Below are 16,769 nucleotides of genomic sequence, written 5' to 3'. Positions count from 1 at the left end.
TTTTTTATGAACAGAGTTCATCTTCAATGTGTTATAGATAATCGTAAAGCTATGCTTTTCAAAGAACAAGCAATGGCCTATGCTCGCGCTATAGTTGTAGGATTTTACCCGTAATTTGTGGATAATCTTATATGTTTTTCTTATGCATTTAGAGCTTCACGTTTAAGGTCAACAAGTATACCGCAAAATGTTCAATGCAAAAAATAAACACCATTGATCAATTGAAACACTTTACTTTGAATGGAATAAATTTTCTAGGGATTTGATTCGATGTCATTAGTTATGTTGTCAATTATCTTAATTTCTAGATCCATTGAATTCAAGTTGTTTGCCACTTTTGTAATTGTATTCTATCACTATAATTGTCTTGTGAAATACTAGATCACTTTCTTAAAAAAAATTATATCATAATTTTTTTATTTTTTTTATCTTTTATACTCTAATGTGACTATGGAACACATTTTATCATCCAACAAATTTTTAATATGAAAATAAAATTGATAGTGAGAAAATAATGGTTATCATATTGCTTGTTCCTATCATATTCTATATGACTATTTCTTAGTGAGGAAGGAAAAGATGAATCTTGCTCTGGTATCATTTACATATAATTTAAGTTTTGAATTTCTCTTTGATTCATTATTGAACATGCATGTTATAATGTGTATTTGTATAGTTAAATTGATAAAAAAAGTACTTTTTTTTCTTCAGTGTGGATCAAATCAAAGGCTTGAGCAAATTCGTATGAAGACCGATACTTGTAATTATTGTCTTTCTTTTTCTTACATTTACTTTGATGTTGGCTTAATGAAATTTAATTAGTGATTTTAATATAAAAGTATATTTGATTCAGAGAATTAGTTCCATGTATAATTTAATTTGTAATACATACTTATTTGCCAATGATTTGATTTACATGAATTATGTGAAAAAAAGAAGGGAGAGAAGAAAAATAAAAAGGTAAGAAACTTGATTTATCTATGGATGTTATAACTGACATTACGAAGTCTTGTGAACTATGATAAATTCCTAAGGGCAAAAAATTCTTGTTTAGAGTGTTACCTCTCTTGAGCGTAATGTGCCTCTATAGACTTTGTCAAATCCTCATTTTCCAATTACATACGGATCTTTGCATACAAATATGAATTTGTATGTAACAACTACCTACGACAGTTTTACATACATATTTTTTTCATATGTAATCTGTATGTAACTATGTTTTACATACAAATTTTTTCTATTACATATAGATTTCTGTTGTATGTTATACCAAATTTTCTTGTAGTGTGTTAGTTACTTGTTCAAATTATTATTTTGGATTATTTCTATGGTTTAAAAGAAGCTTCTTCATGTTAATAAATGGGTACTTTCCCTTGAATATGCTTACATATGTGCGAAGGAAGCAAACTATGGTCACCTTCAAATTATTATTTATGATTTTCAAGTTTTATTAGGTCATTCATCTATCTTTCTCTTTGTCATTGTAAAGAAATGTTTTACCTTATTTGTTATTGACAAAACTGCATTGCGAATAATATCTTGTATGGTAAATTGATCCCTTGAATAACTGTCAGAAAACAAATCGAATTCTTTTAGGTTTTCAACTAGGGTATAAACCTTGTCTTTGGTTTCCCTTATTGTGTAAATCCCTTGAAGGGTATACAATTAGTTAAAATACAAGTGACTGATCACAACTTAGTTGCAAAAGAGGTTGTTATATGTTGTGAGTTTTATGATAATTGAATGTTAATACACTATCTACAAGTTTTCTCTTTTTGATCATTTAGTAAAATTCAAGTGTTTTGCACATTGTTAAATCTATTTGACAGGTTATGTTTTTTTTTACTAGACTATAAGTAAAAGCTAGTATTGACCTTTCTTAGGTGAGTAGAAATTTATTGAGTAGTCTAGCAGTTTCCTATGTTATTGTTTTTGGCTATAAATGATAAGATTAGTGTAACAACGTGTTTTTTTTTAAAACCAACAGAACCCTTGCCCCCTGTCACGCACCATTCTTTTTCTTTCTCCCTCCATCTCTCCCTTCTATCTTCTCTCTTATTTTCTCACTCCATACCTCATCTATTTTAGAATCTGATCATACCACGTTGTAGCTGAAGAATTAAGAAACATTTCTACCCGATCAGATTTTCAAACAGAGTAAGTTCATTTTTACTATAAGTATCCTTTGTTCTCTGTTTTTCCTTAGGATTTAGTCATCAATCTTGGTGGGGTCAGTTAAGAAGTTTAATCCTCTCAACTTATTCTATTATATACTGAATTTTTGTTCTGTTTGGATAATTTGCATTAGGCCCGTAAATCTTGAAGCTTATCCAGACTGTGGGGAATAAAATTCTAGAAGTTGCTTGGAAATTAAGCAATTGAGATAAGGGAAACTAAATTTAATTTTTAATAGAACTCTAGGCTAGAAGATCTGGATGTGGAAGAGACGTGGTCCCAATATTCAATTTCTCTTGCAATGTGATGTTGTGTGTTTATATATATTGGGTTGTTTGTTTAATATTTTGGATGTGTATATCCATGTGAGATCTATGTGATTGTTTTATTGTTGAGATTTGTAGAAAATTGAATAATTTGAGAAATTGATCATGTAATTTGGTTTTCTCTTTGGATTTAAGTGTGTATATTATAAAATTCTATTTTCACTAACTTACCCTTGCCTTTCTTGCTGTGTTTGAACTGCGATGACTGTACTATGCACACGATCAGATGACCATACAGGTGCAGGAGAGCCTTAGAGGTTTTAGATTTTTATTTTGAGCTATGGATATGTAAATATTTGTATTTTTATAAATCCTAATCATGTATTAGGAATGTTTTGAAAAACTCCAGGTTTGTATAGAAACTGGTAGAACTTTTATTGTAATAGTTATATGTAAATTATGGGGTGTTACAATTAGCCTAATCAAATGTAGAGAATAATAAAACTATACCCACTGCTAGTAGACATAATCGTAATATTATTGCTTGTGCTATAACGAAATTCGAATTTGGGAATATATTGTTGCATGTAATATATATTGTTGTTGCTCTCCCATTACACCACCTACAAGGCTCAACAAAATGACATAGACCTTTACTTTCAGTTATTCTTATTTCTTTCGCCCCTGTTGATAATTTTCTTGCTCTCATATTCCACCTGTGGAAGGCTCAATTTTTGCTTCATGCGTTTGAGGCACAAGTCACTCACATGAGTTGTCAGTCTCCTTGGAATCTTGCAGCTACTACTGCCATTGTTATCACTTTGTTATTAATCTTTATTTTATTCTAAGTGGTTTTTAGGATCTCTTAAAGAAGGAGATAGAAATTCCATATGATATTACCGCACAACACAAGTATAAGGGAACTATATTTGGTAATTGTATAAAGAATATTCGATGTCTTTTTCAGCTGTTACACTACAAGAAGGTCTTAAGATAATACAACTATATATGGAAGGTTATTGACAAGATTGGAAGCTTTCATTTGAAAAGAATATTGTTAACAAAGGAGGCTGGTATGTAAATTATCTTATGCTGATTATTTCATATTTAACTAGTCTATATCGCTCATATGGTGCAATACTGAATAACCACTATTATAATGATACTAGACTCTCCATCGTTAAATTAACAATCCATTTAAAAAATATAAAAATAAAATTAACGGAGATTTGGAAAACTCTTGAAAGTAATGGGGGTTTGGAAAACTCTTGGAAGAAACATGGTTTTCAAAACCACTGAAAATAATGAGGGTTTCGTTGGAAAGTAATTGTCTTTCAATGATTAGTAAAAATCGTTGGTAATCTATTATAGAGATGTGGATAGAAAAACAAATTGCGGGTAACATTTAGAGGTTAAAACCGTCAGAAACGCTAAAAATAACCCGTTGAAAATAATTTTTCTTGTAATGTATATTGACTAAGTTAGATAAACTAAAAAATTATTAATATCTAAAGTAGTTTATATTATTAATAATTTATAAATTAGTTTTTAAATTGGTATCTAACACCATCTATCAATATTTTATCTACTAATTACTTTAAATTTAAATTTATCATTATAAAAGTTAATTTAAAATATAAAATAGTAAGTAGTTAAAACTCTTTCAACCCAACTTCACCAAATCAACCAAATGAGTGATGTTTACTTGATTTTGATTAGTTCAAATCATGCTATTTAATATTATTTTTTCAACTTATGATTTTTCATTCACAACTAATTAGAGTTATCATTTTATAAAAAACAGTTCTTTTTATTAATATAGATTAAAATTATTTGTGGGTGAATCTTAACTATTATATTTTTAGTAAATGTTGAAGAGATTTTTTATTGATATTTACATTATATCGATTGAGATTATTTTTAGTGATGATTTGGTGAATTGTTTTTGAAATGACACAACTCAAATGTCTTATTTCGAAATTCAGAATTTATTTTTCTATTTTGATTGGGAAACTTTATTAAATTTAAAATTGTAAAATTTTGTACTGAGATGAGAGGATGAGGATTTGCCGCTTTCGATTTATCAGTTTTTTCCCCCTTTATCTTTTATTCATCTTTATTCAAATATCATTACTAAAAAAACACACTCATTCAAGTCTTATTCGATGTAAGAACAATTTTCTTCCTATATTATCTATTTTTTCTAAAAGAAGTAACACATTTTCAAATCGCATTTACTTAAAAAATATCATCATTATTAATGTTCACCTTACTTCTTCACTAAACACGTAACATTAGTTACTTACAAAACATTATATTCTTTAATTTAGTAATTTGTAATTTAAAAGAAAAATATGAAGCAGCAAGTTCTTTATCGGATAAAAAATAAATAAAACAAAGCACTCACTTATCCATAAAAGGAAAAGCAATTATTTAAATTGGAAGGTTTGTTCCATAGATTTTATACATTAAAAAGTATTATTATTATAACCCAAACTCAATAAACTATAGTCACCAACAAAGTAGAAGTCTAAATTAACTAATGAGTAGACAGTATTTTAAGTTGCCATTACGTCAACGTTACTACTTCCGAATACGTATTTTCCGTAGATGCAGCATTACAAGTTCCATGTGATCCTTCTCTCCCTTCGATTCGCCACGTCACCCTACGAACCATATTTCACCCGTAAATACTTCCAACCAGATTACGAATCTCGTCGTCCGTTTCCAAAGCAGAAGTATCATCTCAGGGCTCCCGTCGAAGCGTGCTCTTCACTCTCGACCCCACGCGCTTGAGAAAAGACACAGAGACACATTAATATCACACACTCTCTCACCCTTTATATACTCGAAAGCCTGGACCCAGAACCAAGAACTACTATTCCCTCAAAACACAAACACAGAGAGAGAAAGTGCGTTTTAGAGAGAGAAACAAAAGAGAGTGTTTGTGTTGTGTTGTGTGTGGAGCTTTTTTCTCACATGGCCTCTATGCCGTTGGGGCAGCAGCAACAGCTTCAACCACCGCAAGTGGCAACTCCGCCGCAACAACCGCCACAAGCGGAGAATGACTCTATGAAAGTGGACTCTCGCGGCGGCTCTGACGCCGCCTCCAATAAGGTAATTTCCGCTCTCGGCCATTTTCCCAGTGTGCGCAACGGCGCCGTTTACTGTCCTCGGATCATCATTGATCCGCTGGACATGCCTCGGTACGAACGCAGCTCACGGCGATCTGCTCGTTTCCGGCATTGTTTTTGTTCGCTTGGAGGTCGACGGGATTTTTCTAACGTTGCCTTGAAGGAATGGCTTTGTTTTGGCTAATGGAATTGGAAATTTCGTAAGCATGGACAGATTGTTCTTATCATTGTTAATATTTGGATTTTACTGTGCTTTCACGGTTGAGTTGAGATCTTAGAGTTGAAAAATTGAAGTTTGTGGAACTTTCGGTTTGGTGGTCCAGAAAAGAGAAACGGAATCGAGTGAAGTGAAAATGTGGAATCCTGTTCTTTAATTTGCGCTTTTCATTTCTTCAAACAAGAGATAGGTAGGTAGAGAGAGAGAGAGAGTCTGACTAGGCACTTAGCCGAACTTCAACTTGGCTTAGCTGAGTGTACCTGAGTTTGTCATCCCATTCCTTGGTTTCTTTCACTTGCGAGAGTTTTTTTTTTCCAGACACTTTATGGGTTTGAATATATCACAATTTACCTCCCAATTTTTTTTATCATTTTTACCTAATATAATAAAGGTTTCAAAGTATTGGTTTTCTCTGTATTTTTTTAATATTGCAGTCAATGTGGCCTCAATTTCAATTACAAGCACTCCAAAAACCTTGAAGTTGCCGTTTAAAACCTTGAGGCTATTGATGTTTTATTTTTGTTCTAAAGGCCTCGTTGCTTTCACTTAATCTCTAATTTACCGTGAAATTAAAATGGCTTTAACAATATCATGGATTCTTTTAAAGTTGATTCTAGATTACTTGCTGTATATTTTTTCTATTATACGTGGAGTTCCTTGCTTAACATGGGGTTTGCTTGAGTTGCTGGTGGATTGTTGTTCAAATGGTTTATGTTTGCTTCAGGGAATAAGTGTTCTTATATTCTCTCTCTGTCTTGTCTCATAAATGATATCAAAGCATTTTGGCATTGATGCTTTCTTGTGGACCATGGTAACCTGATTGAACTTTGTCTGCGGACATACCTTATTACCTTTGAGCTCTTTACACTATGCCTATCTTCAACTTCGCCCTTCGATTGGTGACTATCTATCCATTTCTAAGTTTTTCTAGTATCATATAAAACTTTTAATTAAGCATCATAGGTATAGGTGTTTAAACCCGAGTATTGTCTGCTAAATTGCTGTGTATGTAAAATATAAATATGTTTATATGTCCATTGGTGACTTTGTTGAGTTGTGCATAGATTGACTATATGTATGTCCGACTAATTTATACTTGTCCATAGTCATATGAGGTTGGCATGTTAAGTAAATGTTTCGAAACCAAATTATTGGTGATAATTGCTATTAAGACAATTTCATTGAAAATAACTCAATAAGCAATTATGGATATTGTATAAAGAAAAGTCTTGTATTCTATTTCTGTATTAAAGGATCTGATTTACCACATTCAATATTTTGTTTACTGGTGTAAATTGCAGGAAATGTCTGCTCCTGTCGCAGAGGGTAATGAAGCACATGCACTCACTGGTCATATAATCTCAACCACAATTGGTGGAAAAAATGGTGAACCTAAAAGAGTGCGGACATTCTAACCTTGTCAACTTCCAATCTCTTTTAAAAGAATTCCATTTGTACTGTATATAAATATTTGCTTCCTTTTTGGGACTCGGTAACTACAGTGTGGGTTTCATTAAGGATCCATCCAAAAATATAATACTTGTAGTCAGCTAGAAGTTGGCGTTTTTCATCCACGCGCATGTTAATTTTTTTGTTTTTTAAATTTAATTTTGCTCCCCCTTCTATTGATAGATTGTCTTTGGTTCCCATTTTTATAATGGCTAAATAAAATTAAATGCTTAAGATTGTCGATGTTTCCATGGGTTTCCATTTCTTTTATTCTTCATAAATTTGTGTTCTAATGGTACTTGCAGACTATCAGTTACATGGCCGAACGTGTTGTTGGCACTGGATCATTTGGAATTGTTTTCCAGGTAAGGATAAGTAAAGGAATATTAAGCTTGAGGTGATACTATTCCTACTTTGCTTTTCATGCTGTCATGTAATCTCATATTGCTTCACACTCTTGGGCACCTAAACAAAGGCAAAGTGCTTGGAGACTGGGGAGGCAGTGGCTATAAAGAAGGTCTTGCAGGACAGGCGATACAAAAATCGGGAATTGCAGTTAATGCGCATGATGGATCACCCAAATGTAATTTCCCTGAGGCACTGTTTCTTCTCTACAACAAGCAGAGATGAGCTTTTTCTGAACTTGGTGATGGAATATGTCCCTGAGACGATCTACCGAGTTATAAAGCACTACAGTAGTATAAACCAGAGAATTCCCCTAATCTATGTGAAATTATATACATATCAAGTATGAAATTTTCTCTTTTTGCAGTTTGGTTTGATATATTCTTATTCCTTACGTTTTCTTTTGAAATTTTGTAATGTTTGAGTCGGGATGTGATGTTTAGATCTTTAGGGGACTGGCATATATCCATACCGTACCAGGAGTTTGCCATAGGGATGTGAAACCTCAAAATCTTTTGGTAAGTTGTTCATTTGCTATTTTTCCTCAAGGATTGCATTTTTTTACTCTGAATCCAATGTACATTTGTTCTGTAGGTGGATCCACTCACACATCAAGTCAAGCTTTGTGATTTTGGGAGTGCAAAAGTTCTGGTATGTTGGTTTTCTTCTTGTACATTTCATTAATTTAAATATATATGTTACCTCGTCAATGTTGGATATGTAATGCTAGTGTAATACGCAAACATACCTAGATCATAGAATTCAAAAAGCTCTTTTAAGATTTGTTCACTAGTGCCATTTTAATTTTGTATGTGATATAATTGGCATTTCAGTAAATAGCCACTAACCACTAATGTTGCCATTAAACTGGATCCCAACTCATTAAATTTTCAATAAATAGAAGAAAGGGCATTGGTTGGGATCACATACTAATTTGATTACAGATATTTGCTCATACAAATTAAGTATGATTTTAATAATGTATTTCTTGTCAGGTGAAGGGTGAATCGAACATCTCATACATATGCTCACGGTACTATCGGGCCCCAGAACTAATATTTGGTGCGACAGAGTACACAACTTCTGTTGATATCTGGTCAGCTGGTTGTGTCCTTGCAGAACTTCTTTTAGGCCAGGTTGTTAAAACTTTAGGCAACCTATGCACTAATGTTGCCCGTACATAACAAGTTTCTTTAGTTTATGAGAAATGTTATCTTGATTTCTCTTACTTTCATAATATTTCTTTAGCCTTTGTTCCCGGGAGAAAATCAGGTCGACCAACTTGTTGAAATTATCAAGGTGATGCGTTGTCTATACTTATGTTACCCTGAATTGTACGAATCAAGCTACAGAGATAACTATTGATGAGTTTTCTTGTAGGTTCTTGGCACTCCTACTCGAGAAGAAATTCGATGCATGAACCCTAATTATACAGATTTCAGATTCCCCCATATCAAAGCTCATCCTTGGCATAAGGTAATTGCGTTCGTTGTTACCCCTCCTCTTGTTTTATAACAAGAAGCATTTTTTCTGAGAGCTTTTTTTGGGGTGCATTGACACATTTGGTGCAACGATCCCTGGCTCAGGTTTTTCACAAGCGAATGCCTCCTGAAGCAATTGACCTTGCATCAAGGCTTCTCCAGTATTCACCAAAACTTCGTTACAGCGCAGTAAGTAGGGCAAAACCTTATACCGCCTCCTCCATTGCCATCCTTTCAAGGCGCATTTACCACTGAATCATATTAGTATATTAAAAGTTAAAACATCCAGCTTTGATACGAAAACTATTTACATTAACATAGAAGTTCCCTTATTTGTTTTTGCTTTTAGATTAGATCTACATGCCTTGGTATGTCGTTAATTGGTATGATTGAAGTTAACATGTTTCATCATATTATACTTATTATTCATACACCATTAAGAAATATCTATAAAATTTGCATAGTTTTCACTGGTGGCTTCTATTTTAAAGGTGGAAGCATTGGCACATCCTTTCTTTGACGAGCTTCGTGAGCCCAATGCTCGGCTACCTAATGGTCGTTTATTGCCTCCGCTTTTTAACTTCAAACAGGAAGTATGTATCTAACTGGTTTCTTGTATTAGATATGATACTCAATGCTTATGCATTGTTTCTTGTTCAAGAAGGGCTTAACAAAAGCATTATGTCTTTTGCATGGTCTGCACAATGGTACATCCATACATGTTAATAATTTTGAGATGAAAACTGAATGCAGTTAGATGGAGCGCCCCCTGAACTGCTTCCTAAGCTCATCCCGGAGCACGTCAGACGGCAGATCGGTTTCGGCTTGCCGACGGACACCCAAACTCAAATGTAAAGAGATAGTGAAACATAGAGTCAACCGTTGTAGTGATTAGTGTGAAATACATGGTGGCCTGTTTGTGATCAATAGAACAGGGGTCAGGCCAAAATATGCAGAGTTTTACTCCCGTTGTGAAGATATATGTATACATGTACTGGATACTCAATGTAACCCCCAACATGGTTATAATGTTTAATCTCTAATATTTCATTCTAGTTAAACCATCCTTCTCCTTCCTTCCATCTGTACAATTTTTTTCCTCATATAGTAGAAAGTTACTAATTCTAAATTATGGCGTTCTTGCCCTGGACCTTTGTAGTAATTTCTCTTGAGTTTTAGATAACCATATTTGATGTTGTTTCAAATGATGTTTATGAATACCTATTTGTGCGAAACAAAATAACAAAAAAAAAAAGAACACTAATTGGGCTTGTGCTCCAGTAATGGGGCAGGACGGAAATATACAAGTTAGGAGATTTCTTCCTGCACCTTAATATTTTCTTCCAGCACCCCCTACTTCTAAAAATACTTTTTTATCTGAATTACTCTCTGAATTTTATAATATATTTAAAAATAACAACTTCATTTTATTAAAAATTTGAAAGATATTTTGAAATTTAAAAATAATTTTTAAATTTTATAATTCGATTTTTTTTAAAAAAGTATACTCTAGATTTTATAATTGAAAAAATATTTTTGACTTGAAAATATCTTTTGAATTTTATTATATGTAATATATTTATTTAAAATACACTCCATGTCACCAAGTGATACCTTAACTGTTTTAGATAAATTCAACGCCAGTTACAATTTTTATGACTACTACTACAACTTAAGGAAGGTTTAGATTTAAATTTATTTATTTAATTATAAATTGAAAAGAGATTGACGCTGATGGTGAAGAACGTTTCTGCGGCAGTGGCGGCGAGGGGTAGTTTGGTGTCACGTTGATTTCAAACGTTGAAAACCTGTATGTGAAATATCGCAAATTTTTGTATTTAAGTCATATATACTATTTTTTTTATGTTTTTTTTTTTTTATATTTTGTGTTTTTGTAAGGTTTAATAAAAATAATTATCATGTGTGATTGATATTCTTATTAAAATTATATTGTGTTTGTGAAGTAGTAAGAAGGAAAACATATAATTGGAATCATTGGACGAAGGTTGTATACAAGGACAATTTTCTTTTTTGATTAATCTTCATTTCAATTTTAGTTTTTATGCAATTTTTTTTGTGTTTCACGGTTTTTTCTATTTTATTATATGTTTTTACTATTTTAGCAATTCTTTTTATTTTAAAGCATTATCCAATTGGTTGTGGTTCACAACAACAAATTTCCCAAACCAACCAATTTTTTTTAGTTAATTTAAATCTTCTTAAACTAGCGTATTTACAATTCATCTAATTTTTTTAATTAATTTGACTTTAAATACTCTTAAATTAGGATGTTTATGTTTTTGGTGAAGATAGGTTTATCTATATTTATTTTAATTTTGTCCAAAATTTTGATGAAGTTTTATCTTGTGACTTTTAGAAATAGTTTATTAGTGATGATGAAAGACAGGTTGATGTGCATCCTGCCCTCTTCATATTCTACAATGTTGTAATCTACACAGTTCATCATTTTTGACAGGTCAATATTGTAGAAAATGAAGCTTTAATACCTTCAAATCTCTGAAGAAAGTTTGATGCATGTGCTGTTGTGTTTGGGGTTTAGTTCTAGGTTGTTTAGAATTTGTAAAGTTCATTCTTAAACCAATGCACAACTAAATGAATCTGTTTTGAAAAAGAAAAGTGTTTTTCTAAGCCAAGTGTAAAACAACCAGTTGATTTCTTGGTTTAGTCAGTTGTTTTACACTCAGCTTGTTTGAGGGTTTTCAAAACTGTTTTTGACTTGGTTGACTAACTGTCAAAACCAATTAAACCGGTTAAAACGACATTTCAACCGGTTGATTTTTGAATTTCTTAACAGCTTTTCAAAAAGCTATTAAATTTGTTTTCACTTGATTTGAATCTGTTTTGGCTCGTGTTTAACTGCCTAAAACGTCTAGATTGAAGAGCTATAAAACTAGTTACCCTCCATATTTGAAGATACACAGAAAGTGAGATTAAGAAACATTTTTTAGGAAGATTTGATTCAAGCTTCGTTAGATTGCCTAAGGTTGTGCAATTGGTTCAAGAAGTGAATTAAGAGCTTTGTGATTTCCTGTACACCAGGTGTAATTTGTTCCTTCTATTCTTGTAATTGTTTTTCATTTTGTATACTTGTAAAACATTGAATCTGTAAGGTCATAGGTTGTTCTGAATGTGATTGTGTGAAAAGGAAAAGAGGATGTGTGGGATAAAGATCACCTCTTTGTAGTGTTGTGTGATTGTAATCTATTGTTGGTTACTTAGTGAATACCTAGTGGTTTTCTGGGGAATAGATGTAGCTCTGGTAAGGAGTGAACCAGTATAATTGATTGTGTGATATTCTCTTTCCCTCACTCATTTAAAATTTAATTGAGATGTGATTTTAACACTGTTGCCATAATCAATCGGTTAAAACGTAATTTCAACCGAATGTTTTTTTGATAACAGGTTTAACAGTTCTGTTTTCTTGGTTGATCTGATTCGTTTATCTGTAAATCAATATCAATCTTCATTCTTAACATATATTTGCGAAAAATGGCCCTTAATCAATTCACCCCCCTCTTGTTAAGGCCATTAATTCTTACAATTGGTATCAGAGCTAAGTTCTTGAAATTTTCTCAAGTCCTATTTTTCAAAACTTTTTTAATGGCTGACAAGTTGGCTTTTGGGGAAGGAGCTTCTATTAATAATAGACCACCTTTATTCTTTGGTGTGAACTATCAATTCTGGAAAATTAGAATGAATTTTTTTATTCAATCTACAGATAAAGGAATTTGGGAAGCCATAGAGAATGGACCTTTTATCCCTCAAGTAAAAAAGGATTATGTGTTTGTTGATAAGCTTTCGAGTGAATGGACTGAGTCAGATAGCAAGAAAATTAAGTTTTATTGGATTGTAAAAAATATTATAACTTCTGCTTTAAGCTGTGATGAATTTTTTAGGGTGTCAAAATGCAATTTTGCAAAAGAAATGTAGGATATTCTTGAGGTCACACATGAGGGAACCAATGATGTGAAGAGGGCACTTGCATTCGTCAAAGAAAGCGTGGATCCCTGTTGAGTTCTTACGCTTTCATTTCAAAAACCCAATTAGAATACGATGACTACAGAGATGAGCCCATCCAGAATACGAACCATAAAAGAAAATACCAATTAAACAATGAAAGCATGCTCTCATCCAAGAATATGAATTGTTTAGGATGCAGAAAAGGGGAAAGAATTTCTGATGTGCAAAAAAGTTTTTCTCACATTGTGAATCACCTAATGAGTCTTGGAAAAAGCTTTGACAAAGAGGAGCTAAACATAAAGATTTTAAAGTGTCTTGATAGGTCTTGGCAGCCAAAGGTTACTGCCATTTTTTAATCAAAGGATCTAACATCCATGACAACAACCTCATTGTTGGGTAAGCTAAGGGAACATGAACTTGAAATGAATCGGTTGTTTGTCAAAGAGAGCGAGGATAAACACATCAAAGGAATAGCCCTGAAAGCAGCTGGCCAGAGAAGATATCAAGATTCTAGTGACAGTGAAGAAAACACAATGAGTTTTCTATAAAAAAAAGGTTCAACAAATTCTTGAAGAATAACAACAAAGGTCAATATTCTAAAAGGTATAATTCCAAGAAAATGAATGATTTCAATCCTAATAAATATACATGTTTTGGCTGTGGTGAGCAGGGATACATCAAGGCAGATTGTCCTAACAATGAGAACAAAGAGAAAACAAAATTCAAAGGAGAAAGAAGAGGAAAGACCAAGAAAGCCTACATAGCTTGGGATGACAACGAAGTGTCTTCCTCCAGTTCTTCGAAAGATGTAGAAGCTAATTTGTGCTTGAAGGCATCAACATCAAGTAGTGTAAGCTCATCTTCTTCATCCAAAGGTGATAACTACTATCAACTTCTTGTATCATTTAAAGAAACACATGAAGAAGCTAATAGATTGGCTCTCTTGAACAACCGGTTGAAAGAGTTGAATAACTGGCTTGAAAACAGAGTTAAATCATTGAAAGAAGAGTTGGAAAAATCTAAAATTGATTTTGAAAATTTGGATTTTATTTACAAGAACTCTTCTTGCATGTGTGACTCAAGTGTTTGTGAAAACTGTGAATCTCTTGAAAAGAAGGTTCACTACCTTGTGAAAACTGTGGATAGGCTTTCAAATGGAAAATCCAACTTTGAGAGTGTTCTTGCATCTTAAAATTGTGTTTTTGGAAAATCTGGTTTAGGATTTAATCCATAAAGTAAAAAGAATGGAATTTCAAACCCTTTTTCAACTGTGCCAGAAAATCAACCGATTAAAAGATCGAAACAACCGGTTGTTACAAACTTTTATTGTATGAAGAGAGGTCATTCTGTCAGGTTTTGCAGAATTCATAAAATTCTTGTTCCTAAAGGTATCTTGAAATGGATTCCAAGAAATATTAATGGTTTTGATGATAAATCTAACATGAAAGGTCCCAAATTCTTTAAGGGATCAAATCTTGTTATTTGATATATTCTTTTTGCAGGACTTTGATTCCACATTGATGGACCTGTAGAATCTGGCTTTCATGGATGCAAATACTCAAGATAGAGCCTTGGTTTTGGAATTATGAACTGTTTCAAATCTGTACTATAATATTGAAGGATAATTTCTTGTTTTTCTTATGCTTGAACATTATGTTTTAAATCAAAATTCACTGTTTTTACTCTTGGGTTATGGATTATTTTGTTTTGTATTTCTTCTATTCCAATACAAAAATTATGTGCTTCAATCTCAATCCTTGTATCTTTGGTTTCTGTTAATGAATTTGATTTTTAACTTTATTCTGTTGTTGCAGAAATTTAATCGATTGTTATTTCGAAACAACCGATTGTTTCATCCCTGACAACACTGTGGTCAAATCTGCTTTAATTCTCTGTGCTTTGATTTGCTTCTTTAATCACTCCAAGTGTCGTTAGTGGTCAATGGTGCATTAATTACAACTTTGAACATGTATTCTTTGTGCAATTACTGCTCTTTATAGAATATATTCCTCTTTACATTGGAAATTAATTTTTTTTTAATCTTGGTCAAATCAACATGTGATTTCTCTCTCTGTGATTTCTACTAGGGATGGACATGCTGCTTTATTGCCTCTGATTTGATTCCTTTTCGTTTGAATTTTAACCCACTAAATGCCAAAGCTTTGACTGTCTTCTTTAGTTATAAATATGTGTGTTTATTAGTTGTTCTTCCTCACAAGAAACAACCAGTTATTTTCTCCTTTGCTCTAATCTATTTATGCAGTTCTCCTACACTCTTTTTCTCTCATTGAATCATGGAATCAACTCCTCCATCATCCAAGAGGATGAAAACAAGGGTTGTGAGAAGTGGAGGTAAACTTGAAAGCTAGTTTGCAGGAGAATCTGAATTGATTGAGAAATTCCTACATGAGACAAGTAGGAAAGTTATCAATACTCCAAATCTGGTTTCCTTCAGCTGGATGAAGCAACAAAATCTCATTGAAGTGAGGAACTTGTTGAAAGAACAAAAGCTGAAGAGGTTTATTGAAATGATCTGGATTTGGTTAAAGTTTTCTATACAGTGCTATTTTTGGACTGAGAATCAATAAAGGCAACCTAGGAGTGGTGGAAGAGTTTAACAAGATGCAATTCTACAAAAGTTGCCTTAAAAATCCTCTCTCAAAAGTAAGGAATTTTTATGTTGGAGGATTAAAGCTGGATGAGAGGCTCATTGCCTTCATCATCTCCTGGATGGTCACTCCAAGGGGCAGCAACCATTCCACTCTTTTAGAGGAAGATTTGGTTTTGATTTACTACATCATGAACAAAGTAAAGCTGAATTGGATCCACATCTTTAAGGACCACATGCAAAAAGCAACAAGGTTAAGTGATTTCCATTATCCCTATGCCATTTTGATTTCTAAATTTCTGCACTATTTTGAAGTGGATTTAGAGGAAGAACTGTCTGAGGTTGTGAATCCTTCAAGTGAAATCAATAGTGGTTCCCTAAGAAAAATGGGGTTTACCAAAATTGGTGGAAGGTGGGTGAGTAAAGATGGAGATCAAGCTGGCTCAAGTGGAGCATGATGAGGAAGAGAATGAAGCTGCAACCACCACAAAAGAACTTGTTGTTGAAGCATATGAGGCTGGACCAAGCTCTGATCAGATGAATGAAAGGATAACCTCAATGTCTCCATTTGAAAGACTCATGGCGAGTAGGATGGATAGCTTTGCTGAAAATCAAAGAAGCCTTCATGAGCTATGTGAGACAAGGTTTCATTCCTTGGATGAGCAAATTGAGGAAGTGCATAATCAACTCCTTGATCTGCAGTATGGCAGGGATGAATGAAGCAAGTTTACAACTTTCCTTTCCAATTCTGGCTTAATTTTCTGAACAATTTCTTTTTTCTTTATGTTGTTTTTATCCTTCTTTCACTTTATTTGTGAAGACAAATAAGGGGATAAGTGGTTTGGTTGTAATGTTCTTATTTCTGCACCTATTTTTCCTGAACATTGCCTTAACTATTTTTAAGCTGATGTTATAACTCTGAATTTTAACCGGCTATTCCTGCAATTTAACCGACTTTTTTTTGCTGCTGCACCTATGAATGTGTTGTCGGTTTTCACACTGATTTGGTTGATCTTCCTCTTTGGAAATCACCTAGTGAAAACTGGTTTGTGG

The 16,769-nt window shown here is 32.9% G+C and overlaps 1 protein-coding gene across 3 annotated transcripts; it reads left to right on the top strand.

The window, feature by feature from the left end:
• Positions 1–5,309: 5,309 nt before the first annotated feature.
• On the top strand, positions 5,310–10,188 carry LOC137835384 (shaggy-related protein kinase zeta-like). 3 transcript variants are annotated; one of them, XM_068643865.1, is made up of 12 exons: positions 5,310–5,558; positions 7,094–7,192; positions 7,547–7,606; positions 7,717–7,989; positions 8,090–8,164; positions 8,241–8,297; positions 8,642–8,782; positions 8,895–8,945; positions 9,027–9,122; positions 9,233–9,316; positions 9,619–9,720; positions 9,881–10,188. In XM_068643865.1, the coding sequence occupies exons 1-12, from the start codon at positions 5,421–5,423 to the stop codon at positions 9,980–9,982; spliced, it is 1,278 nt and encodes a 425-aa protein (XP_068499966.1). In that variant the 5' UTR covers positions 5,310–5,420; the 3' UTR covers positions 9,983–10,188. The 3 variants fall into 3 exon arrangements, with proteins under 3 accessions (XP_068499966.1, XP_068499968.1, XP_068499967.1); XM_068643867.1 differs by lacking the exon at positions 5,310–5,558 and adding an exon at positions 5,754–5,775; XM_068643866.1 differs by lacking the exon at positions 5,310–5,558 and adding an exon at positions 6,766–6,797.
• Positions 10,189–16,769: the final 6,581 nt, after the last annotated feature.

Source organism: Phaseolus vulgaris, chromosome 5, assembly GCF_000499845.2.
Source record: "Phaseolus vulgaris cultivar G19833 chromosome 5, P. vulgaris v2.0, whole genome shotgun sequence".
NCBI classification, from domain to species: domain Eukaryota; kingdom Viridiplantae; phylum Streptophyta; class Magnoliopsida; order Fabales; family Fabaceae; genus Phaseolus; species Phaseolus vulgaris.
The sequence above is the reverse complement of the archived record's forward strand: the minus strand, read 5'-3'. Positions and strand labels throughout refer to the sequence as shown.

What these genes read in the sequence shown, in the direction of transcription:
- LOC137835384 (XM_068643865.1), top strand. Translation starts at nt 5,421, where the DNA reads ATGGCCTCTATGCCGTTGGGGCAGCAGCAACAGCTTCAACCACCGCAA. An exon ending in TGAAATTATATACATATCAA is followed by an intron (nt 7,990 to 8,089) that starts GTATGAAATTTT and finishes TGTGATGTTTAG; the next exon opens with ATCTTTAGGGGACTGGCATA. An exon ending in AAGCTCATCCTTGGCATAAG is followed by an intron (nt 9,123 to 9,232) that starts GTAATTGCGTTC and finishes TCCCTGGCTCAG; the next exon opens with GTTTTTCACAAGCGAATGCC.